This window comes from Brachyhypopomus gauderio, unplaced genomic scaffold, assembly GCF_052324685.1.
Source record: "Brachyhypopomus gauderio isolate BG-103 unplaced genomic scaffold, BGAUD_0.2 sc82, whole genome shotgun sequence".
Taxonomy (NCBI): Eukaryota; Metazoa; Chordata; class Actinopteri; order Gymnotiformes; family Hypopomidae; genus Brachyhypopomus; species Brachyhypopomus gauderio.
Window position 1 is genome coordinate 843,263 of NW_027506903.1, and position 27,992 is coordinate 871,254.

At 46.3% G+C, this 27,992-nt stretch overlaps 3 protein-coding genes across 4 annotated transcripts; 2 read left to right on the forward strand and 1 right to left on the reverse strand.

Annotated features, from left to right (window-relative positions):
• Nucleotides 1–12: 12 nt before the first annotated feature.
• pgpep1 (pyroglutamyl-peptidase I) lies at nt 13–27,990 on the reverse strand. 2 transcript variants are annotated; one of them, XM_076991378.1, is made up of 5 exons: nt 27,905–27,990; nt 4,361–4,413; nt 3,073–3,189; nt 1,896–2,128; nt 13–1,676 (listed from the first exon to the last, which is right to left on the reverse strand). In XM_076991378.1, the coding sequence occupies exons 4-5, from the start codon at nt 2,099–2,101 to the stop codon at nt 1,484–1,486; spliced, it is 399 nt and encodes a 132-aa protein (XP_076847493.1). In that variant the 5' UTR covers nt 2,102–2,128; nt 3,073–3,189; nt 4,361–4,413; nt 27,905–27,990; the 3' UTR covers nt 13–1,483. The 2 variants fall into 2 exon arrangements, with proteins under 2 accessions (XP_076847493.1, XP_076847492.1); XM_076991377.1 differs by lacking the exon at nt 27,905–27,990 and adding an exon at nt 5,013–5,208.
• On the forward strand, nt 7,707–9,481 carry jund (JunD proto-oncogene, AP-1 transcription factor subunit). Its single transcript, XM_076991346.1, has one exon. It carries the CDS (start codon nt 7,980–7,982, stop codon nt 8,862–8,864), a length of 885 nt encoding a protein of 294 aa, XP_076847461.1. The 5' UTR covers nt 7,707–7,979; the 3' UTR covers nt 8,865–9,481.
• Nucleotides 17,796–26,660, forward strand: LOC143493145 (uncharacterized). The gene is made up of 3 exons (XM_076991341.1): nt 17,796–19,739; nt 21,073–21,797; nt 25,843–26,660. Exons 1-2 carry the CDS (start codon nt 18,777–18,779, stop codon nt 21,643–21,645), a joined length of 1,536 nt encoding a protein of 511 aa, XP_076847456.1. The 5' UTR covers nt 17,796–18,776; the 3' UTR covers nt 21,646–21,797; nt 25,843–26,660.
• Nucleotides 27,991–27,992: the final 2 nt, after the last annotated feature.

Sequence of the window (27,992 nt, forward strand, 5' to 3'; positions counted from 1 at the left end):
AAAGTTCCGACGTTGAGATTTTTTAAAATATATTTATTTAATTTTGCCCAGACGTTGAAATGAGGTTCGCTCTTGAGATTCGCACAAGCCTGAAACTCGTGTAATAGAGCAACGGTGGCATTGTTTTGGAACTGAACGCTTTCAGCTTCTGTGTGTTCAGGGGGGAAAAGCATATTAAAGGAGCGTAGACCGACAGATTCCACAACCTCAAAGATCCCACACTGGACTAGTCCTGGACCGGTCATGCTCCGTCAGTCAACATCACAGTTTGCACGTGTTGCAACACAGGCGACTGCAAGCAAGCTTTAACACATCAAAACAAAACAAAACAAAGAGCTCTAGCATTAGTCAGTAAAATGGTAAACATGCACTGTAACTAAGACTTTTATCTACACGATGTTACTAACCTAACCCTAATCCTGCAGTGATCACAAGACAAAGTGTAACCAGAATGCCTACACAGACCACAGGGAACACCAATATTAAGCTGCAAACAAACAGGTGTCATGTCGCCTGGTTCAGTGTATTTTCTTTAAGAAAAAGAGCAAGACAAGACAACACTTTGAGGGGGGTTTCGGTAATCACCTGCCATTATCCAGACTCAAATCACTTTTATGTGGTTTCATGATAAATGCTATGCACAGTCCCCCATTCACAGTATCATCCTTCACAGAAAAATGCTTTTGACAATTACAATAGTCCTGTTAGCTGCTTATGTTTACAGATCTTGATATACACAAAAGGCATCAGTATTTCCAAAGTATGTGCTTTGACTGTGATTATGTATTACAAATACATATCATTTTCAAAAACAGTGTTTTCAAGATACTACAGCTAATTACATCTGACTGTTGGAAGCATTTCAGTGCTGACAGACAAAGAAACTATAGATCTAAATCTTTCCTATAAAGCAGATAATGCCTATTATTTTTATACATAAATCTAAATATGCCCCTACTTAAAATTTTTATCAATATCTCCTCTAAAATAAAACTAAAATAAAAACTAAACACCTAAACTCCCGCCTTAACGCTCAAATCAATATAAAATGTGTCATTGTATAAAGAGACTTTCAAAAAGAAATGAGGAATTTGACTGTTCAGAGTCTGCCTGGGGTATATTAAAAAGGTGCAGAGGATTGGCACACTGCCTTGGAAATCTTACTCTCATGGCTATAGGTGGACAGCACTACCATTCAGATCATATGAAAAGTCACACCTGTATGTGCCACCATATCTCGGCATCTTTTGACTATACCCCATAAAGTGCCATCCGTATTTTTTCGGGGGCGCGGCAGGTGTAAGTCTCGGCGAGCCCGTGTCTCAAAATGGCCCCGAGCTCCCTACACGCTGTGCGCAACCACGAGACCAGTGACATCATTGAACATAACCGAAGTCCTGCCCCTTTGCATATACACAACACAGCGGGGCGGGTGGGCGAGCGGGCGGGCGGGTTGCTGGTGGGCTCCTCCCCTCGCGCGCCCTCATTGGCCGTGATGGCAGTGCTGCGTGACCCCGCTGCGCTCCACCTGCTCCAGCATCTCCAGGACGACGGCCCTGAGGGCACGGGCCAGCTCTTCCGCGCTGTACGGCTTCCCCAGCGGTGGCACGTGCACGAAGGCGGACCGCCCCTGGCCCAAATACAAGGACGTGTAGTAGGTGAAGTCACACAAGTACCTGTGGAGAAACAGAGGAACGCCGTCCATCACGCTGAGCAGTGTTCATCCTCACGTAATGTTTACTGTTCCTCTTAAGACATTCTTTCCACAGGAAACGATGCATGACACAAGAACACTCTCCATCTTAGCTTAGAGAGGCTTTAAAAGGGAATGTTTTTGTGTATGTCGCATGTAGCTGAAATAAAACTTTAGCACCATTTCAGTTTTGAACGTTTACCTGCCGGCGTCCTTAGAAACAGACACGGTGACTCCCAGGTCTGAGGAGTTGACCCTCTTGCAGACGACATCCATATCCAAGACTGAACTGATGCACTCTGGCCCCCCCTCCACACAACACTCACTTTCCGGGCAGAAGTGACAGTTGTCAAGGCGCGTGTAACCATGGTTATGGCCACATTTTTCAAGGGTAACTGTAGTAGCCATTCCGGAAACTCCAACGTGGACAACCAACTTTGCAAAGCAAAAAAATAAAAAAATTAAATTGGCTTCAGCATAGTTTTTTTTATTGCCATTCACAGATTCTAAAAACCGACAATGAACATCTGATTTTTATTATTTTTTTAAGAGAACTGTGACTAGACTATTCTAATATTGAGGCCAGTGGTTTGGATCTTGTGTAGACCCTTCTGAGGATTTGCCTAAATTCCTAAATTATCGAAATTGTTATTTTGTTCTTATAGAATGATAGTACTCTCCTTCAATCCACAGCTGTGGCCTAGCAGCTTATACAAGGACCATCCTTGGTTCTTAGCTTGTTGTCTAACAGGTGACTTCAACAGACGTGATCTCTCAGGTGTCTCACTGATGGACGTGTTCTCCTGAGGATTTTTTCAGCCAACCTGCTTCATTCTAAAAAGCTTCAGCCACATTTTTTTTATGTTTCGTTCTTGATGCAACTGAGCAGTAAAACGTCCAATTACATTTGGTGTCTTGAAGTAGGAACAATAAATATAAAATGAGGTGCATTTACTACACGGCTCACCTGTTATGTATATAGTGGAATTAAATCTGGTAGTCTGCATTTAACATTTAACTTAAATACACAAAGCTTCCAGGGAAACAGAACATTTCGGACAGAGGTCCTTTATCAGCACTTTGCTTGCACAGCCGATGAAGGACCTCCATGTGAAACGCCGATGAAGGACCTCTGTCTGAAACGTCCTGCTTCTCTGGGAACTTTGTGTACTTCACTAGCTTTTAAAAAACTATGCACACTGCAGTGTGTGTGTGTGTATGTGTGTGTGTGTATATATAGTTTTGAGTGATGCCCTGGAAAGAGATGTAGATTTATAAGGGAAACAGCATATATTTATGTAACAGTAGCTTCGTAAACTGTTTAAACACAGCCTGTATGGAACTGAATGACCACGTCCGATAAATGGCAGAAACTTTACCTGTGGTTTGTAGCGTTTCCACAGTGATGGCAAAAGGTTTTGGACTGCTTGGTACTCTACAGGAACCTCGGTGACATGGAGGTCCACATTTGGCCCCAGACCCAATTTCTCCAGCTCCTGAGGAATGAGGGAGCGTGCACACACACACAGGCACACACACACACACACACACACACACACACACACACACACACACACACACACACACACACAGGCATACACACTTATAAGAGGGTTTACTTGAAAATAAGAAAACTCTCCTTCCCTTCCTCCCTCCCCGTCTATCTGTCTGTCTGTCTCTCCCTACCTCCCTCCTTGTCTGTCTGTCTCCCCCTCCCTCCCCGTCTATCTGTCTGTCTGTCTCTCCCTACCTCCCTCCTTGTCTGTCTGTCTCCCCCTCCCTCCCCGTCTATCTGTCTGTCTGTCTCTCCCTACCTCCCTCCTTGTCTGTCTGTCTCCCCCTCCCTCCCCGTCTATCTGTCTGTCTGTCTCTCCCTACCTCCCTCCTTGTCTGTCTGTCTCCCCCTCCCTCCCCGTCTATCTGTCTGTCTGTCTCTCTCTCCCTACCTCCCTCCTTGTCTGTCTGTCTCCCCCTCCCTCCCCGTCTATCTGTCTGTCTGTCTCTCTCTCCCTACCTCCCTCCTTGTCTGTCTGTTTGTTTGTCTGTCTGTCTGTCTGTCTCCCCCTCCCTCCCTCCCTGTCTGTCTGTCTGTCTCTCTCTCTCTCTCTCTCTCTCTCTCTCTCTCCTCCCTCCATCCATCCATCCATCCATCTATCTGCTTGTCAGTTCAGACAATGGTTAGGCTGACAGTGAATAAGAAACACATCGTTTGTGCTTTTCAATAAAATCATAAGTTTGGGATATCTTAAGGTTCCAAACCACACAACTCTCATTATGTGTGAAAACAATGAATGATGTAGCTGACATCTTAGATCAATACTTCCCTGCCTGGCCATGTCCTCAACACAGAGCACTCACAAGCCTCAACATGGTCCCCCCCACCCCCATGCTTATTAGCAAAAAAGCTAAAGGTCCTCCTAGAAGTTAATATAGCTTTGAAGATTCAGGGCTATATTAACCCTAGGAGGACATTTAGCTTTTCTCCAAAAATATTTGCTCCCGGGCAAGTGAGTAACTCTTTAACTTTGCTTCTTAAGAAACGGGGTGAGAACAGCCTGTGTGTACCTGTGTCAACCTTTGTACCTGCACAGCCTGTGTGTACCTGTGTCAACCTTTGTACCTGCACAGCCTGTGTGTGCCCGTGTGTGCCTGTGTCAACCTTCGTACCTGCACAGCTATCCAGCTTGCATTAACAGCATGTTCTCCAAAAGGTTCAAATCCTGCAGAAGACACAAAGCTATCAGTGGTGTCCTGTGTGAGCTGCACATTCTTCCTGTTGGTCTTTCATTCCACAAACACAAAATGCGCTCGGAATCCGAACTGTCCTCTGTGGTGTGTAGACTGCTGGGTGTTATTTACCTTAATGAATAACTTTTAAATCATATATAGGTAAAAGTCAAACTGGACGTAGATTAACCATTTGGCAACAACAAATTATTAACGTTAATCCTTAGTAACAACATCATACATTTAAATCACAAAGCAAATATGTACATTTCCATTGGACATTTACAATAATCTGGCCTATTTTTTAATGGTTTTTACAATAAGAATCGCAGCAGTATATTTGCTGGAATGTTTTTCTTTTTTAATATGCAATGCAAAAATATTGAACTTGAACAACAACAACAATAAAAATCTTTGAGTGGATTTCACAAGTTTGTTAATGTTTTTAACCACCACTAATGGAGCCAGTGGCGACAGCTGTCAAACGAGAGCCGCACAACTACAACTCGACCAAGTCACTCTTTGTTTTCACAATAAGCGGCCAACCAACAAGTTTACCAATACGCCGCAAATAAAAAACAAAAATGTTTACCCGTCACAACAACCGTCTTCCTTTGATCCATCACCCTGAACCTAACGCGACGGCCGCTCGAGTGAAATTTGTGAAATAAGGTAATGTTTCATCGGACAAGTTGTGCGCGAAACGACCGCCCGATCCCTGATTGTAAATACAATTCCCGTCAACTCTTCCTGTGCTCTTCTTCCCTCGCGGCAGCGCGGAGTACAAGCGTTACCAAGCGCAACAGCGACACCTGCTGGTCGCGTGGTTGTCGAGGACCGGGGCGGCAGGCGAACGCGCACGACAAAATTCACACGGCCTGTGTCCTTCAGACGTTTTACATTGCGTCCCTTTCTAATAGTGTATTACTATTTTTGTATACTTACAACGCGTGTTAATGGATATTCACATTTTTCTGAGCCAGGTCAATGCGACCTTCTATAGAAGGTTAAATCAGATAATTATAAGTAGGCTACTGTGGTTAATCTTTACGAAGATGGTAGCGTGGCATATTTCAGAGGCTAGTCAAACCAGTTCATGTCGATTTTAAACAACAGTTTAAAATCTGCTAGTATTTTAAGAGGATGAAAAATGCATCAATTAAAAAGGGGTAAACATTAATAAGTTTCTTTGTAAATTAGAAACAGACTGGTGAATGTAGTGTTTGTGCTTGGCTGTAAACATCCCCTCTCTCTGTAGCTGAATCCTCTCCAACCACAAATTTGAAAAATATGCGCTGACCTGATCTGAGTGGCAGAAGCAGGTCGTAAAAATCACACACAGTCCCGCAACATGCATTAGGCCGCTCTGAGCGGAGATCTAGTTTGAACTTGCGTTTCCTGGACCGAGTTTCTGGGGTGCTCTAAATGCTCGTGCTGTAGAGGAAGGCTTTCTGCAATGCTCATATATTAGAATAATCTCTGATCCTCTTGGCACTGGGCCCCACACATGTGCGTGAGTCACGGACGACAGCCACGCAGCGAAGACCCAGGGAGGCCAGAGAAAGGGGCCTGTAGGCTTTAACAGTTTAACTCCACCAAGCTTCATGTGAACCAGGTGACCAAAAACCTCTCAAAAGAGTCTGACGAGGCACGTTTGAACGGGGGCAGGCGGCATGAACAAAGACGGCCCTCTGCAGAGCAGAAGAGGACCACGGAGGTGTTGGCCCACAGCTCTTCCACCAGGCATCAGAGCCAACATCCGCCCAGCGCCCACTCCGCTGCGTGTAACTGAGCAAAGCAAAGCAGGGAACTGCGGCAATTTTATACAAACACTCAAACACCGCAGATAGTTCCTGAGTGTGAGAAAAAAAAACCCACCAGGGGAAAAGACACGTCTCTGCTGCCTACGCTTCCTCCCCATCCGCCATAGTTGCCTACGTCCTCTGGTCTTCTCCACTTATCCCCCCCCCCCCCCATTCACCTGATTCTGCGTCAGAGCCCATGTCAGAGTTGCCATAGAAACTGGTGATGCTGGTGCTGTTCTCTGATGCAGATGGTCCACAGACGTCACTACTTCCCACCACCATATCAGGGACTTTTCCCCCTCCATATTTCTTTGCCTGCTTAGTTATTTATAGAAGCCATGGAGGCAACCTGCGACCGCCAGCATGATTCATTAACATCTCCAAACACCACTCTTTCCTCCTAGATAAAGATCTCTAGGTGTTTTGAATATATTAATGTACATATATCACAAAAGACTTCTGGATTGCAAAACTAATAAACCAATAAAACAGTATGGGTGTTTTCAGGGTTATATGTGGACTACATGTGTTCCTGTTTATTATTCCATTATGTATGCTGCATACATTATGCAAAAACACCTGAATTGACCTACCATTATAACCAAATTTTGTAAGTCTTATTTATAGGTTAATATATACACTGATAAATTATCTCATGTCAAGGTTTATATAGAAACAGAGAGACTGCTAGATAGATAGATAGATAGATAGATATATATATATATATATATATATATATATATAGATAGATAGATAGATAGATAGATAGATAGATAGATAACCTATCCGTCTCTCTTTTTCTATATAAACCTTGACATAAGATAGATAGATAGATAGATAGATAGATAGATAGATAGATAGATAGATAGATAGATAGATAGATAGATAGATAGATAGATAGATAGATAGATAGATAGATAATCTATCTATCTATAGATTCATAAATTAATATTTGGCATACACTAGACTGATAAGGATCTATTGTTACAAGAAACTGTATTCTTATACTGTATAAGAAAGCCACAAACACGTTTACTGAGTCATAACTGCACCACGAACTTTCATAATACGCATCAACTTTAATTAAAACGGTCTTAAATGTATCGCTTCCACTTATCAGAAAGGCAACTTTGTGTCTTTAAATGGGGGCGTGTAAAAACGCACTAGCTCCAGATATATGAAAATGGCGTAGAAAGTGAAGATCCAAACGTTCAAAGCCCTCCTCAGGCCGAAACAAGGGAAGATCCTGCCAACACTGTGGTCGCGCTCCCTTTCTCCACCCTCACGCTCTCTACGTCCATGACATCAACCCACAATGCACCACACTGTTTGCAGTTTACCGAATTTCTCCATGGCGATGGAGGTTAAGCACGGCCCCATATTCAAATGAAACCGGAAGAAAACGTCATTTTTGGCCAATCCGAGCGCGCCAAAATGACATAATGGAATTTTTAGGGATAGAAAACTTGCAAGTGCTTATTTACGCCCATAGATAGAATTTCTCGAGCCCGGGAAGATGCGTTGAGACGACTGCGAGAATAGTTCCTTCAACACAACGAACCGAAATCTGATAAAAGGTTTTTTATCAGACTCTCATCGAAAGATAAAGGATTTCCAGGAAAAGCAGACGAAAGCGAAAGCGCACTTTTTCTTTAAGTGGAGTGACGGTGAACAACTTTCTACTGAGCGTGAGAAGAACACCCAAATGAACAGCCATTTGGACAAGATCATCTCGCCCCTTTTGAGGGTGTAGGATGGAAACAAGCCTCTACCTAGAAGAGGAGTTGAACCATATCCCTGTTGTTTTTTCTCACGACAGCATGATGAAGAAAGAAATGAGTCTGAACCTAGACGACCAGAGCAGCTCCAACCTGAAGCCAGACCTGAGAGACGCCGAAGGCATACTCAATTCACCAGACCTGGGATTACTCAAGCTGGCTTCACCAGAGCTGGAGAGGCTCATCATTCAGTCCAATGGTATGGTGACCACGACCCCGACCTCCCAGTTCGTCTACCCGAAGTCCGTGAGCGACGAGCAAGAATTCGCCGAGGGCTTCGTAAAAGCGCTGGAGGATCTTCACAAGCAGAACCAGCTGAACGGCGGACCGTGCGTACCGCCCCCGAGCCTGGGCAGGCTCACCAGCAGCGCCGCGCTCGCGTTACCGTCGGATCTGCCGGTCTATACGAACTTGAGCACGTACGGAAGTAGCCCCCTGGGCACCACGGTGAATTACTCCACGGACACGATCCCTTTCCCGCCGCCGCCCTCGCATCCGATCGGCGCGCAACAGGCGCAGACGCGTCTCCAGGGCCTGAAGGACGAGCCGCAGACCGTGCCCGACATGCAGAGCTTCGGCGACAGCCCGCCGCTCTCGCCCATCGACATGGACATGCAGGAGCGCATTAAGGCGGAGCGGAAGAAGCTGAGGAACCGAATAGCCGCCTCCAAGTGCCGAAAGAGGAAACTGGAGAGGATATCGCGACTGGAGGACAAGGTCAAAAGCCTAAAGACGCAAAACACCGAACTGGCGTCGACGGCCAGTGTCCTGCGGGAGCAAGTGGCGCAGCTGAAACAGAGAGTCATGAACCACGTGAATAACGGCTGCCAACTGCTCCCGAACCAGGTCCAGGCGTATTAACGGAGGGGTTCGGGGCGTACTCCATCCAGTGTTCCATTCTGCACCTTTATTTGATGTCCTAGACTGATTTTTTTTAACGCTATTCCCATCGGTTTGTTCAACAGAATGGTCAGACTTCCTGGACACATGCCAAAAGAGGGGACGTTTATTTTGGTGCTTATGTTTAAAAAAAAAAGAAGAAAAAACTGTTTTAAATATGTTTACATTGTTTTGTAGCAAACTGACTAATGTGGTCTCTTTAAGACTCTACAAATTACACTATTATATTTGCTCTCGTATTCTCATCCCATTTGGGACAGAGAAAAAAACGACTAAAGCACTAATTTTTTTTGCATAACGAGACAAGCTCATTGAGTGCGAACAGAGATGTCATGCATGCACTCTACGTTTAAAAGCCTTACACGTCTACAAGCACTTATTAACCAATGACCTTATCTATTTTATATAGAGCCAGCTATTCACAGAATGTCTTATCTTTTGCTATTGTTAATTGTTTTGGCGATTTGTGTTGGATTTACTTGTTCCCAATGTTTCCTTGAATTTGTCACATGTCCGTGTATTTCCTTCGAGTTTTTAATCGAATACTGTGTAATAAAGTGGTATTGCATTTTGCTCAATTGCTAAAGCTGTTCAGTTCATTTAATACATGCACACTAATGACTTTAAGAAGTCACCTTTACTGCTCTGTTCGGCCTTTGGGTTAATAGCTTGTGTGTGTGTGTGTGTTTAAGAGAAGATGTCGGATTGTAGGTGGTAGTAAAATCCAGTATTCTGTTGCCATCTACTCGGTGCCATATTTTTTCGGAGAGGGCGGCGTAAAATACGAGGACATCTAGTGGCCGTAAGGGGTATAGCATCAAAGGCCTATCGCGACTAGCCCGGAGGTGTCCTTTAGTCCTGCTGTTTATAAAACATGCAATTTAAAGTGCACTAAAGTACAAATAACGACGGATTAGTTTCTAGTAAAACCGAGCTCGTTGGAAACTGAACTGTATTTTGAGGCTAACCGCTTCACAGAGATGAAAGTGAAACCTAACATTACCACAAAACAGCTTCATGCTCAGCTCAGAGCACGCAGTCACTGCAGCTTGAATGTATCTCTCGTATATGGTTCATTTCTCCCAGGAAATCGAAAATGCCTAAACTTTTGCACACACACCAGCACATACAATCTAATTATTTTCAACTAAATATTCTGCACATCAGTATTAGTTGTGTTATGACAGAAGCTATCATGCCTTGTTAATGGTCTACACATACTTTAAATTTTAGTTGGCCCTAACAGGCAAAACGTATTCTATTTAACCAAGGTATATATCTGTTCATTGACATTTAGTGTTAGTGTGAGTTCAACCAGAAAGGCACGTAAAGGTCTTCTTAATGAACACAGTGTCAAATGTTTATAACTGGACCACAACAGCATTTTTACATTTACATTTACATTTACATTTACGGCATTTAGCAGACGCTCTTATCCAGAGCGACTTACAAAGTGCTTTGCTTCTGATCACAGAATACATCCTAGGTAATAGTACAGATAGGCCAGAATTCAAGACACCATTGAGTCAGACTACTACTAAACTACAGGAGTCAGTATCATTACCTAGTGTATCATTACCTAGTGCATTCTTAGACATAGAGCTTTTTAAAATCCCCAAATGCATTAAAATGAAAAAGGCTGTTTACTGAACATAACTCAAAATGAAGACACCTGAAATCTGAAGCATAGAACATGGATCTTTATCACGTGGAACTGTTTTTAAATGATGTATGAATACAGTTGGGTAAAGGACACGTGTAATGTAGTTTGACAAAGTAGGTCACTGTTAATAACCATAAGATATTAATACAAAAAATATGTTTTCCAAGCCAGGATTTGGGGGTTTTCCAAGAAAAAGCCAATACTTGTCCCCAGCAGAAGCTCCACTTCACACTGCTGTTTAGTCTGCAGGTATGACAACATCTCACGATGCCCAAGTCACTTTAGGCCATTACAGCTTTGAGTGCACAATGTGTGTCGTTAACAGCTGCAGTAATGTATACACACAAACCAAGTACCACAGAAACCTTGTGAGCATGTTGGCCGCATACCACTCTGGGGACAGCTGGACCGGTGCCACGACCCAGGGGGGCGGAGCTAGTTTCCTACACACTCTGCAATCTGTGCTCCGTAATCAAACCCCCCCATTTCCAAAGTCTGAGGGTGTGACACAGAGTTGCAAGATCTCAATAAGCCAAATAGATAGTGGCACTCAGACAGATGGTTCTGAAAACCAATGGGCCACCTTATTACATTAAGAAAACTAAGAACAGAAATCCAAGAATGTGACAGCAGTATCACTTCTGTCACAAACACAGCACACGGAAACAAGTATTTCTTGGGACATATCAATAAACTCTGCATTACACAACTCTCCTCACACAGACCTACAAAGCCACTATTAATAGCAATACCACGTCTTCTGCTGTTGCTGTTGTGCGGTTCTGGTTGTGCTATTGCACTGTTCAGAAAGCGTGTCCGTGTCCAAGGCGTGTCCGTGTCCAACGCGTGTCCGTGTCCAAGGCGTGTCCGTGTCCAAGGCGTGTCCGTGTCCAAGGCGTGTCCGTGTCCAAGGCGTGTCCGTGTCCAACGTGTGTCCGCGTCCAAGGCGTGTCCGTGTCCAAGGCGCGTCCGTGTCCAAGGCGCGTCCGTGTCCAAGGCGCGTCCGTGTCCAAGGCGTGTCCGTGTCCAAGGTGCGTCCGTGTCCAAGGTGTGTCCGTGTCCAAGGTGTGTCCATCTCCAAGGCGTGTCCGTGTCCAAGGCGTGTCCGTGTCGTGTGTCCGTGTCCAAGGCGTGTCTGTGTCCAAGGCGTGTCCACGTCTCCGTGGCTGTCCACCCTCTGCTGAGTCCCTCCCATGCAGAGCGGTGAATGGAGCCACCAGCGATTCTGTGCAGATTCCTTCGACATGACTGATTTTGGAAACTCCCCTTCAGAAAACACCTCAAAGTGCTCAGAACCAACACCAACATGCACAAGAACAGAACCTTCCCGACGACAGCTGATTCACCAATCCTCCCCTAATCATGCTGCAAACCAGCAGAAAAACACACCATTATTAATGCTATACCACAGGACTGTAGGCGTACCAACAGTACCGAAGTCTCACTTTTACCTGAACACACCTCATATTGATGAATTATTGTCGCAGGCAGAAACGTGTACATTGCGAAATGCAGAGGTGTATAATCCAGGTTCAGAAAGAAAAGGTCCTCACCAGGATTTTGCTCAGGCTTCCTGGATTGTGTTGATTCCACTAATTTTATGTGAAATGTGTCTTGTTCACTCTGGTATCTTGTATCCCTGTTTTGTTATTCACTGCTTTGTGCAGTTCTTGCTCTGTGCATTGTGAGTTTATTCTGCAGCTGTCAGTAATGTCAGTGCAATTGTGTATGGCACCGCTATGTTCGGCTCAGCAGTTTCCATCAGACCCAAGCAAATTCTAGTACCAGTCAATCAAGTGATTCTGAGTCTCATTCTGATGTGGACGTGTTTGTAATTGCAGTTTCGGCCTGTAGAGGGAGCCACACCACAGGTGTTGGTCCACCTGCCCCGAAATACTTCCATTTCACAAAGTGCTGGCTTTTAAGTGAGAAGATCCCCCCCATCCCGGTATTTAATCAAACCACAAATCCACCCCTGCCTGATTTTCCGCTAACGAGCGCTAATGAGCAGTCGCCTTGTCATCTTTAATTTGCCTTTCACGAGTTCTCGCGTGTTTGCGCCACGACCCGCTCGCCGGTGCTTCAGACATATCCGCCCTGCTGACCTCAACACGGCTCTATTGTTACCCCGAACGAGTCCTCAGGGTTAATTAAAAACCCAAACGCGTCCGCCGGCCATGACTCAGGGTTTATCTGTAGGTCGGCGCTGTGGAGCGGACCGGATCAGGTGCGATCGTGGCTGTGGCGCGGCGCTTCCACGGTTGCCGTGGCAACGTGCCCGTACTGGGGAAAACGGCGCGTGCGGGTTGCCAGATTGCTCACGTGCGCCGCACGGAGTTTCAGTCCTTCGCCGTATTCCCTAATAGCGCCTTCAGCAGCTATTCAAGTCACTCCGTTTGACCTCCACGAGTGCACATGGCCACCTGCACGACTACCACAAATAGCACCTATTCTGCACTTTGCCCTCGCAGTTATTTTGATCCGTGATGTGACCCTGCCACACACAATAGAAGGTCAAATAAACAGTCTAACGATAATAACACAAAGCCTCTTTCAAAAGGGCAGCACGCTAATGAAACCCGATGCGTTGTCCTGCAAAATGGCATACGCACAACAAGTCAGCAGTTAAAACAGAGTCCTGTGCCAAATGAACCAAAGTTGTGTGTCCTGGTCCGAATGAGTGCACCGTGCAGCAGACAGCTAGATCAGTGTGGGTGAGAATGTGTGAGTAGCTCCCACCACCCGTGCTGCTTATGAGTGTGCAGAAACAAGCCCGTCTGAGCAGAGGACAGTGTCTGACCTGTCAGAGAAACTTTAAGACGTGGCCGGTTTGACGTGGCCAGTTTAAGCGCTCTCTGTGCTCCGGGACAACAATCGTTTGTGTTCAGCTGCACCGAGACTAGCAATTCTCATAGAGCTTATTATTAGAGGAAGAGTCACTTCACCCTGAATGACCGAGCTTCTCTTTGAGTCTTTACCACAGACCGGTTCAAATTCCAGCTGAACAGGAGTGTGCGATACATTCCCGGAGTCTACATGATGCTAAACGCAGGCTTAATAAACCGATGACGATCTGACGATCAAATTCAGAATTACGTAATTCTGGTTATAAATCCCTTCCTGCTTGAAAATGTTGCTCTCGCACTGCTCTCCGCTTCCGCCACACAGCTTCAGACTCAAGAGAGCTTCACCAAGTCTCTTCACAGACGACACTCCGCCACACGGCCCACTGTTCCGGGGGAGGTCAAAGATCGAGCACTCCGAGTGCTTCAATTACGGCTTGGGGTCGCTCGATACTCGGGACCAAATGCACGAACAATGGAGGAGACGGCTGTACTAAATCACTCCCAGAAATACATCTACTGTGTAAGTGTAGTGTTTCCTCGGCCACAAATTTAGAAACATATCAAGTAAAGAAGCCCAGAAAGTGACTGATGATGCACAAAAATCCATCAGGTGTTTATTTTTGAAAATGTTGAAATTTCCTCAATTTTCCTAATTTTGATCTGGGATTATATTATAAATTCTGTGAACAGCGTAAATGTAAAGCGCGTAAATGCAGGCAGAGATTGGGAATGCCATGACGTCCCCACGGAGACGAGCCAAAGGTTTTCCTCTCTATATTTATGCAGGTTCAGAGACACTTCTAAGATGCTTTTAAGGTGTTTCTCTTGCCTACAAGCGACCACCCGGTTCGATGCTTATCGTACTTGTTTGGAGCAACTTCTTCTGGCCCTCAGCACGTGACCTCTAGGCCGAGACCGCTCTCGCACACGAGGCTCAACAGAGTTTGGTGCGAATATGCTCCAGTGTTGCTCCGGGCCTCTCTTGTGTTGTAAGCATTTTGGTATCAGCACAACTGCTGTTTATTCTGTGATGCAATTCCGAGAGGATGTCTGGTTTCTGAAGAACTGCACTTTGGAGTGGAGCACATTGATTTCTGGCCGGTCCCGAATCACTCATCTGGAAGCAGAAAGTCCTGTCTGACCTTTGCATTGCTCACGTGCTGCGTCTCTCGGTTGAGCTCTGTGTTGCAAGCCGGCGTTTATCATTCATAACAAAGCAATCTCAGCTGTTCTGGTAAACCTCTGAAACCTCTTAAGGACGACATATTGTAAAAGGCCTGTCTTGTCCTATTGACTCAAAAAACAAAGAACTTAACGTGGTTTCAAAATCAGGCATTATGTTTATCATTGACATTGTGGCCAAAACCTAGACGTGGTTGTAACTCTGTAGACAACTGGGAAAGTTAATTCCCCAACGAGAATGGGTCCCATTCCTACTGGTAACGAGATTCCCAGTTTTGGGTCTGATCACTCCCCAAATGGTTATGAAATACTAGAAAGAACTGTTGCCCTATTGTGTCTGTAGCAGAAGTGTCTGTTCAGCAACAATGATCTTACTGGCTTTATTACCTAGAATATTGAACGCACCAGTGTACATGTGTTTGTTACCAGTGTGTCTCCATGATTAGAAATGAGCTATTTCCGTCTGAATATGTTTGAATATAATGAAGAGAGCTTAAATTTCTGAGAGCAAAATCACTTAAGATATTTCCAAAAGAAGATGATGAAATCTGCACTTGCAGTAAAATGTCTCCACGTTTAACAATATCCACGTGCTTACTCATTCAGACACAGTCTGACTTTCTCTCCTTCCACCTGTCTCTCTCTCTCTCTCTGTAGCTGTCTGTCTTTCTCGCTCTCTATGTCTTTATTTCTTCGAGGTTTCAGACTGAGCCAAAAACGGCAACAAACGGATATCTTCCCTTTTTTTCCCACGTCCGCTGTTGACCATGGCAACGGCCTCCTCGGCGGGCGCACAAAACAGCTCCGTGCGCCACGGTGCTCTTTCAGTTATTACCACGGCAACTGCCGTTGTCATCCTCGTCATCCCTCGGTCTATATATCTACACGCGCGCGCTTCTAGATCAGCCGCGGCTCCTTAACGCGTCAAACGCATGAAACCGAAAACTTGCGACATCTGCCCGTGCACTTGTGCTGCTCTTCCCAAAGTGTCACACTTTACTGCCAGCACACAGTTCATTTTATTGTGGTGTAACCCTAAGCCAGGTGTCCTATTTATTTATTCATTCGTTTATTGGACAGAGGGCTTTACCTGCGTGGGTTTCGGCTTCTAAAGATACAAGCAACACACAGATCAGCCTTTCTTGGATGGTCTGGGCGGATACTACACCAAGATCCAGTGCTTGTCTTTCCGAAAAGTTATTTTCAGGTCCCCCCCGTCTTTGAGGACAGGCCTGCTCAGTGGTCTCTGCCCTTCTCTCTCTCCCACACACACACACACACACACACACACACACACACACACACACACACACACACACACACACACACACACACACACACACACACACATCTTCCTGCAGGGGTCCAGAGCCGCACGCTATCGCTAACCTCTCGTCTTGCTCTCCGACTGGATGGTTTCCATAGGAACCTAATTGTATAAAAATGGGACCCTCGCTACAGACTTGTAATGGCCAGTGGAGACGGAGCCTGAGCTAATTCTGAGCATGTGAACAGAGAGGAGGAGGAGGAGGAGAAGAAGAAGAAAGAATAAATACCCCTGAAAAAAAACGCATGTGGTTTAATGCCCTGGCATTGCAGTGGCACAAGGGGAGATGGAGACTGAAACAGAACCAGAGCTATTCAGTTTCTCCTAATTATCCCCCGGTCCATTTTGAGCAGTATTAGAGATGGTTTCTTAATATAACTCCATGATGAAGCACGAGGAAGACAAAACAAGGAGTGGACAATTGTGTCAGAGCGAAGCTCCGTCATGATGTAGAAAAGGCCCTTAGGGGAAACTAATTTGATTTAAAGTTGAAAAACTAGTGCTGTCAATTCCAGGTGCCGCGATTAAAAGTCCTCACCAGGATTTTGCTCAGGCTTCCTGGATTGTGTTGATTCCACTAATTTTACCTGGATTGCTAATTAGAAAGTCTAGCAAGCTTGAGCAAAATCCTGGTGAGGACTTTTAATCGCGGCACCTGGAATTGACAGCACTATGAAAAACCAATCCACCGACACTTATACACACACACACACACACACACACACACACACACACACACACACACACACACACACACACACACACACACACACACACACACACACAGTCATTCTGTCATTTTTTGACAGGTGCTGCCAACAGCCGCCGTCACTCCACCCCACCCCACAGGTGTGTGTGTATTTTGGTGTGTGGTGCTTAGGGCTGCTTTGTAAGAATGTAGGAAGCCTCTATTTAATCTCAACCCCCTGAGTTTAATCCCAACCCCCCCCGAGTCCGGGTCCGTAGTAGCGTACGTGTCATGTTCTTTCCTACAGAGAATATATCGCCTGCTTATATCAACTTGTACATGTGTGCTGGACGTTAAAAGAAGATAGAGAAGAGAGAGAGAAAGAGAGAGAGAGAGATTATAACCGCCTTAAAATGAAGTGTATCCTATGATTCATCCTTATAGTATGACTCCTGTTGTACATCCATGACAGCCATAACTTATACTTTAAGCTCTTTCTCACAAATGTATCTGTCAATCTGAGGTATTTGTATATCTTCCCCTAACCATCTTTCCAGAGAACAACTGCCACGCATATGCGGAAAGCTCCGGAAAAAAAAAACTACAGTGCTCCTATTCGGGGACCCGCACAAGACACAGACACCAGGCGTTCCGATAGTAAACTTTAGGTGTGGGTAAATCTGTCCAAAAAGGCTTTGTGAATGCGCTTTGTGCTGAGTGTTTTGTGGTGAGTGTTTAACCCTGACAGGCAGTGCAGCATGTGCGCACCGTGGGGGCTTCGCGTCTCTCGTCTGACACGAATCAGATAAGTGCAGGGACAAACTCCGCGTCTCGCAGTAAAGACTTTCAGCTGCGCCTGCTTTGAAGTCGTCCAAATACACTCACTCAGAAGAGAGCTGAAGGAGGCAAGAGTTATTTTGAAAATCCCCCTTCCACTGGGGCTGTTCCTCCCTCCCTCTCTCCCTCCCTCCCTCCCTCCCTCCCTCCCTCTCTCCCTCCCTCTCTATCTCCCTGTCTCCTGCTCATGTTAGATCCTGTCTGCTTTGGCGGTGTCTGAAACCCCTCCTCCTCCTCCTACTCTCTCTCTCCCTCTCTCTCTCTCCCTCTCTCTCTCTCTCTCTCTCCCTCTCTCTCTCTCTCCCTCTCTCTCTCTCCCCCTCCCTTTCTTTCCCCTCCCTGTTTCAGGCAGTGTGGAATCCTGGCTGTGTTTAATTGGCGAGTGGCAGGCGTACTAGAGAGAGAGAAGGAGAGGGAGAGAGAGAGGGAGAGAGAGAGGGAGAGGGAGAGGGAGAGAGAGAGAGGGAGTGAAACAGAAAGAGCACGGGCGTGTGGGAGATCTGAGGGAGCGATTGGGACTCATATGGAGAGGCAGCGTGTCAGAGAGGCTTTACGAGCTGAGACTCCGACTTTCTGAGAGTGAGTGTGAGGGAGAGGAAGAGAGAGAAGGAGAGAAAGAAAGGGAGAAAGAGAGAGAGGAACTCAGACAGACGGAAAGAGGAGGATGGGCTAGAGTTTTGGGAGAGGGTGAGTAGCCTCTGAGAGCGGGACTGCGTATACGGTCGGAGAGGGGGAAGAGACGTAGAGAGAGGGAAGGAGGGAAAGGTGAGAGAGTGAGGGATAGATAGAGGAAAGACTGAACCCGAGTGAGGGAATAAGGTGGGGGGGGTGGGGTGGGGGGGGGTAAGAGAGAGGCCCACCTCTGGAGAGAGGGCAACAAGCTAGCTGTGTACGGGAAGTGTGAGGAGAGAAGCAGAGAAAAAAAGAGAGAGAGAGGGAAAACAAGGGGAGGTTAGAAAAAGAAACTGGAGGAAGGAAGGGGGAGGTGAGGCTTGAGGGGGAGAAAGAGCAAGAGAGAGAGAGAGAGAGAGAGAGAGAGAGAGAGAGAGAGAGAGAGAGAGAGTTACAGAGTAGAAGACAGAAACTGAAAGGACAGAGAAACAGTATGTGAGGAGGGGAACAGAGGTGGAGAGAGAGAAAGGAAGAGAGAGAGAGAGGGCCGAGGAGTGTGTGTGTGTGTGAGGGAGAAGGCCGAGGAGTGTGTGAGAGAACTGCGCAGATGAGAAAAACAGTGAATGGCTTGGGTGGGGAGAGAGAGGGGAGGAAACCAGTTGTTTTGTAAGTCCTCCGCCAGAGTCGCTTCGGGACTCCTGCTGCTGTGCATTCTGGGATGGCGGTGAGAGGACAGCGGGCCTTCCGTCCAGCGGAGGACCACTGCCACCTCTGCCTGCTCCAGGGGTCAGCGCTGTCCCCGGGGCACGCCATGGCGCCGTGCCCAGTGCCGGAGCCCGGGCCGGGCCCGCTCCCATGGAGGGGGCCCTTGCCTCTCCCTTTCCCTCTGGAGCTCGGGATGGCCGAGGACCGGATGGGTGACCGTGACCGCCACGTGCCCCGGAGAAGGCAGGTCTACCTGGGCCCGAGCCGCCGGCCTGCGTCCGAGAGTTGCGGTGCTCCGTGGTACTCGTGGAGAGAGGTGGGCGTGTCTCCGTGGGACTGGCCCCCGGGCCCCGGGCTGTCCCCGTGCACGTGTGTGTGGGAGAGACCCAGAGAGTGCGAGTGTGTGAGGCCGTGGTACCCCATCGAGCAGCCGCACCCCTTCAACGGTGGCCACGTGCCACAGCTCTTGCCGGCTAAGGTCAGAGGTCGACGATACTACAGAGAGGCTCGCTATGTGGCCATGGAGCATTACTGGGATTATTACGCCGGCACACACCTACAGGGGCCCGAGTGGGACAATCTAGGTCCGCGCGGATTTAACGGACACTACGAAAGGAGACACGTCACGTTTGAGAGTCAGAACGATGGGAGCGAATGCGACAGTGCGGAAACCAGTAGACCGGCCAGTCCCACCAGTCCCACGAGGACGCACTACAACGGACCCCTGGCATTCTTTCCCACCGAGGTTCCCCAGAGCCAGTACAGAAGTGGGAGGACACCCAGGACCAGGTTAGCGGCGGCCGCCACCCAAGGAGGAGATCCCACACGGGGCTGTGCGGTGGGGGCGGGGGGGGCGGAGAACCCCAGGATCCAGAAGAAGATCCAGGGGTCTGTGCGTGAGCAGATCAAACAAGTGGTCACGGAGCTGGAAGACGTGCTCGGTGGTCTCAAACAGGTCCAGCTGGAGATGAAAGAGGTGAGGAGAGCAACTGCGAACTTAAACAATCAACTTACAACGAGCGACTCGTGGTCGTGGTCCATTAGGTTCACAACAACAGGCATCGTGAGTGTCAGTGCTCACTGTCTGTAGCCTTTGACTCCTTTCTTGGTTGTAAACAGTATGTAAAACTGAAATAGGCCTTTATCAGATGAGATCATAAAGTTTCCTTTAGCACAGCCTGCTTTCACTTTGTTTACACGTGTATTTAATATTTCTGTTAAGGGAAACATTCGATCAATCGGTTTGTCAGCGATTCAGAAGATGAGGGGTCTTAAGAAGTGTCAAAAGAGGAAAAATCAGGTCATGAGGAGAAGAGTGTCCATCGCCAACCAGAGGAGATATTTCAAGTGTCTTCTCTGCAAACATCTTGATAATGAATCCAGTCGGACAGCTCCAGAGAGCTAAGCTACTACTGGCCTCTGTAGAACATGAACGCAGCCTAAATAAATAACAGGAGGAGGAAGCACAGTCCCAGATGGGCTCCGAGCTCCTCAACGTCTGCTTACACGTAGCCTCTGAGCTCAAGATGCTCATTAATAGGACAGTGTTGCTTTAGTGGCAGAGTGGACCATCGGCTACTTTGCGGTGAACAGGATCCACACGGTTCTGTGATGTCTGTGATGTCAGACGCACAAAGGAGATCACAGCGAAGATAAAAACAAAGTTATTGTGACTTCAGGAGAACGGTGGATTGTGCTTTTAACAGGGTCATTGTCCATTAGAAAAGAATGGACTCACAAAATCAATATCTAAAGACATTGTGCTTTCTGCATATCTACATTAGTAATAATGGACTACAAGAAATGGTAAATTAATTATTTAGGATCTTATTTAGACTCATAATACCCTAAATAATTTCCAGTAGATACACCATGAAGAACTTCCATCAAAAATCTGCGTTACAGATACCAGTTAAAAGGCTGAGGGTAAGTTTAGGGAATTTAAAAAAATGATTGAGACCTATTTGGTTATAAATGGCTGGGCTCGACCTTTGCCTAATGACGAATATTAAGAATATGCAAAGCAGTGGCATTTAAGAACATTTCGGGAAAAAGGTCTTGATTTTCAGGATTTTTTGATTTGCTTGGATGATTTTAACCTGCATTCTCCTATGACTTTGAGGTTACACAAAGTGATATTGCACTTATTAAATTGTCCTGACATAACACATATAACTTAACTGACAATGGGATCGTTATTCCTAAGCTACTATGGTTTAGAAACAATCTACTTACATTCCCGGATCGAGCACAGCACGCTGCCTTAAATAATCTCTGGTTAAGCATAACTACTGTATCTATGTATGCAGGTGGTTGAGAAGATTGACCTCTTGACCTCCAACATTGACCTGGGGGAGTCGGAGGACCAGGACCCGGGGCTGTACGGCAACTGTTTTGGAGTAGTGGCACTCATCCATGATTCCGAAGGAGAAACGGAATGTCTACAGCAAGGCGGCGTACGGCAGGGCGGATTACGGACTACCTCTTCCCCGTCGCCGAGCTTTGTCAGCTCGTGCGTCCCCGTCCACGGCCCGGACGCTGTCGTCGAGTTCGCGGAAAGAAAACGGGTGAATCACATGCTTACAGCCGACGTACAACGCGCTAAGATCCTGGCCAACGGGGACTGCCTGCTAGCCAGACCCCCCAGAGCCAAGGTCAAAGAGGTTTGGCACAGAAGGACTGGAGTGGATCGTGTAGCCCTCTCAAAGACTCCTGAGCAACTTTTTCCTCTAGTGGGCTCGGCTAAGACCCAGAGACCCCTGCAATACCCACAGAACGGGCAGGTCAAAACGCCCCTTCAGGAACCGAACTGTTCCCCAGATATCCTGAAGATGCCCCGTTACCCTCGAAAGAAGAAACAGTTTCCTTCTACTGTGGTTTAAAGGGGGTGAGACGGGAGTCTCGGACAACTGACTGCAGAGAACACAACACACACACACACACACACACACACACACACAAAACAAACAACACAACAGAAACAACGTGAAAAGGATCCCCACCTCCAAGTTTCTACATGGTTAGGTAACTCAGGGTGAGTGGACAATAAGACTCCTCAAAAGATGATGGTTCATCAATAATGCATATTCGTACGAGTGTGAGTTTGCATTTGTGCATATTCGTGAGTTTGCATATATTTATATTCGAACGAGTGTGAGTTTGCATTTGTGCATATTCGTGAGTTTGCATATATTCATATTTGTGTGAGTGTGAGTTTGCATATGTGCATATATGTGAGTGTGAGTTTGCATATGTGCATATATGTGAGTGTGAGTTTGCATATATTTATATTTGTGTGAGTGTGAGTCTGCGTATGTGCATATTCGTGTGAGTTTGTGAGCACTTCTACCTGTCTGTGTACGTGTCTGCACATATGTGTGTGCATATGCGTCTGCATATGCACCTGAACATCCCAGACATTTTCTGTCATGCACATACGATGTGTCAAGCTGATCTGTGAGAATGCTTAAATGGCCCCGTTATGCAAGAGAACGCCTATGCAGCAAACAGCCTCCTCGCTGAGACGCCCTCGGTCTTGTGCTGTGCGACAGAGTGAAGCGAGGGGCAGGCGCTTGAATCATTTTCCCAAAACTCCAAACCTCCTGCCACTCGGGGGAGGTGCAGACGTGGCCCTGTTCCCGTCGTGAGTCACATGCGATGCGTTCCATCTGCCGGGGTAGGGCCCCGCTGCCGGAGGTCCACGCTGGGCCTCTCGGGTTACCGCTCACGCCACTGGTTTCCCGTGTGGGACGGGGAGGGAGCGCAGGCCCCGGTTGCTGCGGCATTGTGGGCCGTTACTCAGCACCGGTTAGGGAAGCGTGGGGAACGCTGGCTCGTGGAGGAGTCTAGAGGACGATGCTTCGTCATGCAGATAATCAGTATGAAATTCAGGAGGCAATCAAGAGCGGTTCTGTAACACTGCTAAAGATAACGTGTTATTTTCTCTCAGGTCTTAGAATGGAGGGATTAATGAGAGCGATTAGGTCTGTAAGCGTGGAGAGACACTGCAGCAAATTCTTGGCATCGGTTTAAATGATGACAGCTTGTCTAATATGAGTGGCTCGATGATAAACACGTTGACATTGGTGTTGTGTAGAGAGATGGGTCCCATAATAGCTCTACAGTTCGAATGGATTTGGTGCGCCTTGCTTTGGTTGGGAAAACCCAAATTTGCATAATTTTCAGTCTTCAAACTGCAAAAAACAGTCTGTGTGTACAACTACGGCGGATTTTTTTCCAGCCATGTTTTGAAAACAGTGGTTGAGGTTTGGCAGAAGCTGCTCGTCGTCCTCTAGTGGAGGGTATGTGCAATGACAGACTACCCCCCCCCACCCCCCTTCCACACTTGAGCCAGACCTACCGTCTGGTTTTGATTAGACAGCACTCGGATTGGTGACAGAATGAATGGGCCGAGACTGTACAATATTCGCAACGTTTCCGTAAACACGGGCGTTTTTCAGACGCACCCTGAGATGCCGCCCACAGACAGGAGGGGACACAACACAGCAAAACACCCAAAGCAGGAAGCAGGGTGCAAACTAGAAGCAGTCTGAGGGTGTGTTCCAAACATTTGGTGTGGCCTTAAACAAGTGCATACTTAAATAAGTGACTTGTTGACAGAGAACATTCACTGTCCGGGCGTCCTCAGCCAGACCGTCCACCATCACGGTCGTGACCCATGAGAAGGTTTAGTTATTTGCTGTTGGTATTCGTTAAAATGTAATCTAACTTCCCAGTCTGACGGCAGAGCAATACGTGTGTGTGTGTGTGTGTGTGTGTGTGTTTGTGTGTGAGCTAGCCCACACAGACTATAAGGTCTAGACTGTTACAAATGTCTGAGCATATGGTGTTAGCCTGATTGCGTTTTATTGAGTTAGCACGTTTTATAATCCGGTGTTAACAGAATGTGTAAACAGTCTTACTGTGAGAGATTTTTCACTTGTGACAAGAAAGAAACTGCTGAACACCGCCAGACGGTTTAGTTAACCATTATACTCAGTCCTCACTGACCAAAACTAAAATAATGATAAAGAGTCTTCTGACGTCCAGATCAATTAGCACTAGCTGCTAGCATTAAAATCCAGGCAGATTGAAGCCCTTTTAACTTTCACCTTTCTTTCATTTCGAACCATGATTAAATAAAGTGTATGAAAAGAGTACCAAAAGAAATAGCTTTCTACTTTAGCACACCGTGTGCATTTTTTACTTTTACTGCACCCTGAGACGTGCTGCGGATGAGACGAGATGAGAAGTGGCCAGTTAATACGAGCGTTGACGCGAGACGTGCAGGTGCTCAGCGGGCTCACCACGTGGGTCTCCGTGTCCGCCATCAGTGACCCCGTGCAGCTGCACTGTGAGACCAACTGGAGGAATTCTGGCGGCTCTTCCCCCGAATTGGGTAACCGTGTGGACTGGAACAACCCCAGATCTGTGAGAGGCCGCTGCTGCCAGGGTCTGTATGCGTCAAGTGTCTCAGACAGCTGATCCTGGATCAGCTTCGTCTATTTTTACGATTCAACCTTCCTGCTGAACATCTGTTGACCTGCAGTGGTGAACTCCCACCCAGAGCAGAGACGTCTGCCTACCTGCAAGATTTTTGCTTATGCGCAGACCTGACACAACCGATCTACAGTAGTTACTCAAAGTCTTCTGATCGGATCATTTATGTGGATTAGCTACAAATAACAAAATTTTACACAAAGGCAGACCCAGTGTTGCACAGATGTTAATCAAAGATATGTGATTATTCCTAATAGTCATTTGAAGAAAGGGGAAAAAAGATCTTACATAAGTGATCTTTCCCTGACACCTTCAATACACATGGACATATACCACCAGGAGCAGTGCATTTGACAGAAAGAACTGTTCCGTTTTCTGTCTCCAAGAGCCACAGACTTAAGAATAGTCTTTCACATCCATTATGACAGTCTCCTCAGGTGGCCAGGTGGTTTTAAGGTCTACTTCTTCCTGGCATGGCTGGTTACTATGGTAACGGCGCTAGTGTAAAGGCCGATGTTTAATACGCAAGTTTAGACCGGGATGTCAGTGCTTTACTCAAATCTAGTCAACTTACATATACAATATATATGCAAATGTCATATTTATGCACGTATGGCCTCAAAGCAACTTATATCCCTGGATTTGGTGATATCTAGAAAGTCAGCTATGTATGCATCTAGATCAAAACTCGATTTCGAGAGTTGAAAAGCACATAGACAAATGATCAGATTAATCCTTTTTAGGTGTCTCAAATGATCACCGTGACAATGAAAGCTAGTTTAGGGATTAGTCGTTGACGTTTCCCACAGTCACCCCCCCCCCCCCCCCCCCCCCCCCCCCACACCACCTCACACTCGTTCATCTCAACTCGTGCATCTCAAACCCGCAGGGCTCCGGGACACTTTTCTGCCTCGCGGTCCTCTGTGACATGTTTTTCAAAAGCGGAGTCCATTTAGCAAATGTGCGGCTGTCCCGCGGTGCGTGTCCCGCACGGGCAGGTCCCGCCCTCGGCCGATTTGGCAGGACACTTATTCAGGATCCCGCTGTCCTTCAGACCGCAGTGCTGTGCATTAATCACACTCCGAAATTACAGCGCCGAGCAAGTGCACTGCTGGTATCCGGCCATCCGGCAGATAGCTGTTTGTTTCATTTGATTATATATTTGTAGCTGTGATAATAAGGCCAAGGGGGTTTTGTGTGTGTGTGTGTGTGTGTGTGTGTGTGTGTGTGTGTGTGTGTGTGTGTGTGTGTGGTGGGGGGGGGGACCATTTCTCAAATCCTGCGTCAAGTCTCAAGAGAAAGCAGTCAATACCCAGGAAACATTAATGCTGCTTTTATAGGAGAAATTTGTTGATAATGGCTAATTATCAGTGCAACACTAACAAATAAGTGGCCCGTGTTGATGTGTGGAGGTGGGGTGTCTGTGTGCTGCGTTCGTTAAGCATGTATTGCGTGTGTGTAATTGTTAAGTAGAGTTTTTTTGGCATGGACACAAAGCTCATGTCCTCCATATGACTTTGTTCTAAAAAGCTTTCAGAAGTGCTGAGCTTGGAGTTGTTAAACCGTCTGTCTCGTTGCAGGGAGACCACAAAATGAAGCTACTTTGAATGACAGGGCAAGGGCAGCCTACTGGAAGAAGACACTCCAAACACATTTCATTATCCTTCTCTCTCTCTCTCTCTCTCTCTCTCTCTCTCTCTCTCTGCACTCAAGTTTTACTGCACTGTGTCCACCATCGAGTTGCCCTTTCCCGTGTTCTCGTGACCTGAGACATGGATTTATGTTCTTGTTAAGGTACTGCTACTACAGAAGAGCAAGCTGCGTATAGTTTGGAAAGGTTAGACCACAGTCCTGCCCAACTCCCCGACCTCTGACCCCCAACCCCCATCCCCAACATTATGCAATGAAGTCCCATGGGATTTACAGGGGACAGACGACTGTGGGTTACCACACTGACCAAAGAAAGTGTTCGAACATTCCTTTTTATTGCTAAAATGAACAGGATTTGACAAGAGTGACTGAAGTGACTGAAAGGTTGATTTTGACTCAGAGGGTACAGCGAGTTAACAATCATAACCATGTCCGTTACTAACCGTGGAAGGTTCTTCAGAACTCCTCGTCTGGGATTAATATATTCAACCTGTGCAATCTGTGGTCCGTTTTCCCGGATCAAGCTGCATTCTGTTGCTCATAAACGTTGCGCACTATACTGGAAGTTATTTAATAGAATCTAAAGCCAATGTAAGCCATTTGTAGAGACTGTTACATTTAAGTAGTAGCGTTGATATATTGTGGCCACAAGAGGGCGCTTTATGCCACTGAAAACTAATAAAGCTGTGTCGCTGACTCGAGAATGTCTTGTAAGGCAGGAAATAAAAACGGAAAAGTTTGGAAAGCACTCCGACAAAGTCATGTCATCATTTCATATCAGTCGTTATAAATCGCACAATATTCTCTGTCTGCACAAACGAATCACTTGTATGTTATTTTCATATGTAAACTGTTTTTTTTGTATGCAATACAAATATATACAGAATTTGAACATGCAACAGCACCAATCCAAATATGCTTTCTATAGAATATTTGTACAGTTGAAAACAGCGTCTCCAGTTTTGACAGTGTCTGTGTCTCTGTTTGTTTAGGTCTTGTCTGAGAACTTCATCACTTCCTTAAGGAGCCCCTCTCTCCCTTCCCAACATGCACCTCTCTCACGTTATTCACTGAGGATGTGTTCAAAATAGCCTGCTACATACTATACACTGCAAACAGCACTCAGTGTGTAGTGTATACTGTATACTGCCCCCTGCAGTAGTATGAGGTATAATATCCAGTATGCGATTAATGCAAACCGTACAACGAGGACATGTGAGTGTATGAAAAAAAAACATTTTCTGTCACGTTTCTGCATGACGTGATGTGGTACACCACCAAGTTGCCTCTAGTCTCCTACTGGAATATGTCATCAGTTGTACATCATCCGGATATCTCTCATTTAATGTTATTTCGTTCGCATACTGCATATGGTATATTGTTTTGGGGCCCAAGTATGTAGCATGCATTCATAGTATACAGTACAGTATAGTATCTCTCACATAAACGGTAAAAACACAGTGCCTCTACTGTTTTTTGCTTTACAAAACTAAAAAACTACATACTAAAATGAAAACTATTTGCACTTAGTGAATCCTGACACTCAAGAAGCAAAACCCCAGCCCAGATCAACCCAAATACAAGCACAATTGTACAATTATACAAATGATACAATTATACCAATACGTGGGGAGACTCGGGACATTTGCTAAAGCAATGGCACATAAACCACAATTAGTGAAAAACCATACCTGCCTTAGCACCATAAACTTGTAATATATACGGTAACACTTAGGATTTTACTGAGATGTTGCTAAACTCAACCAGTAACATGGTGACTCACTGAAAATATATTTTTGTGAAGGCAGTCATATCTGATGTTGTGTTGTACTTATATTTGCGTATGCATGTGTTCTTGCAGCGACGTTAACTTTTGTGAGTGCGCACAGTGGACTCCTCTGCGCGGAGGGATTATTGGTACGGGAACTGTTTCTGAATTTACTTGTAGTGGACCGTGAACATGGGATTTTGCGGTCCGACTCGCCCACCTACCTCGTGGTCTTGTTTTCACACCTTATCCTGCTCGGTTTCCCTTTACCGCTCCTTCGCCTTTGCTGTTGACCTCGGACGAAGCTGACGA

Excerpts from the sequence above, each read along its gene's own strand:
- LOC143493145 (XM_076991341.1), top strand. The coding sequence starts at position 18,777 with ATGGCGGTGAGAGGACAGCGGGCCTTCCGTCCAGCGGAGGACCACTGC. Across the intron at positions 19,740-21,072 it reads TCCAGCTGGAGATGAAAGAG|GTGGTTGAGAAGATTGACCT; the intron begins GTGAGGAGAGCA and ends CTATGTATGCAG.
- pgpep1 (XM_076991377.1), bottom strand. The coding sequence starts at position 5,043 with ATGGATCAAAGGAAGACGGTTGTTGTGACGG. Across the intron at positions 2,129-3,072 it reads GGAAACGCTACAAACCACAG|TTGGTTGTCCACGTTGGAGT; the intron begins GTAAAGTTTCTG and ends TGCTTTGCAAAG. Across the intron at positions 1,677-1,895 it reads GTTTCTAAGGACGCCGGCAG|GTACTTGTGTGACTTCACCT; the intron begins GTAAACGTTCAA and ends GTTTCTCCACAG.
- jund (XM_076991346.1), top strand. The coding sequence starts at position 7,980 with ATGGAAACAAGCCTCTACCTAGAAGAGGAGTTGAACCATATCCCTGTT.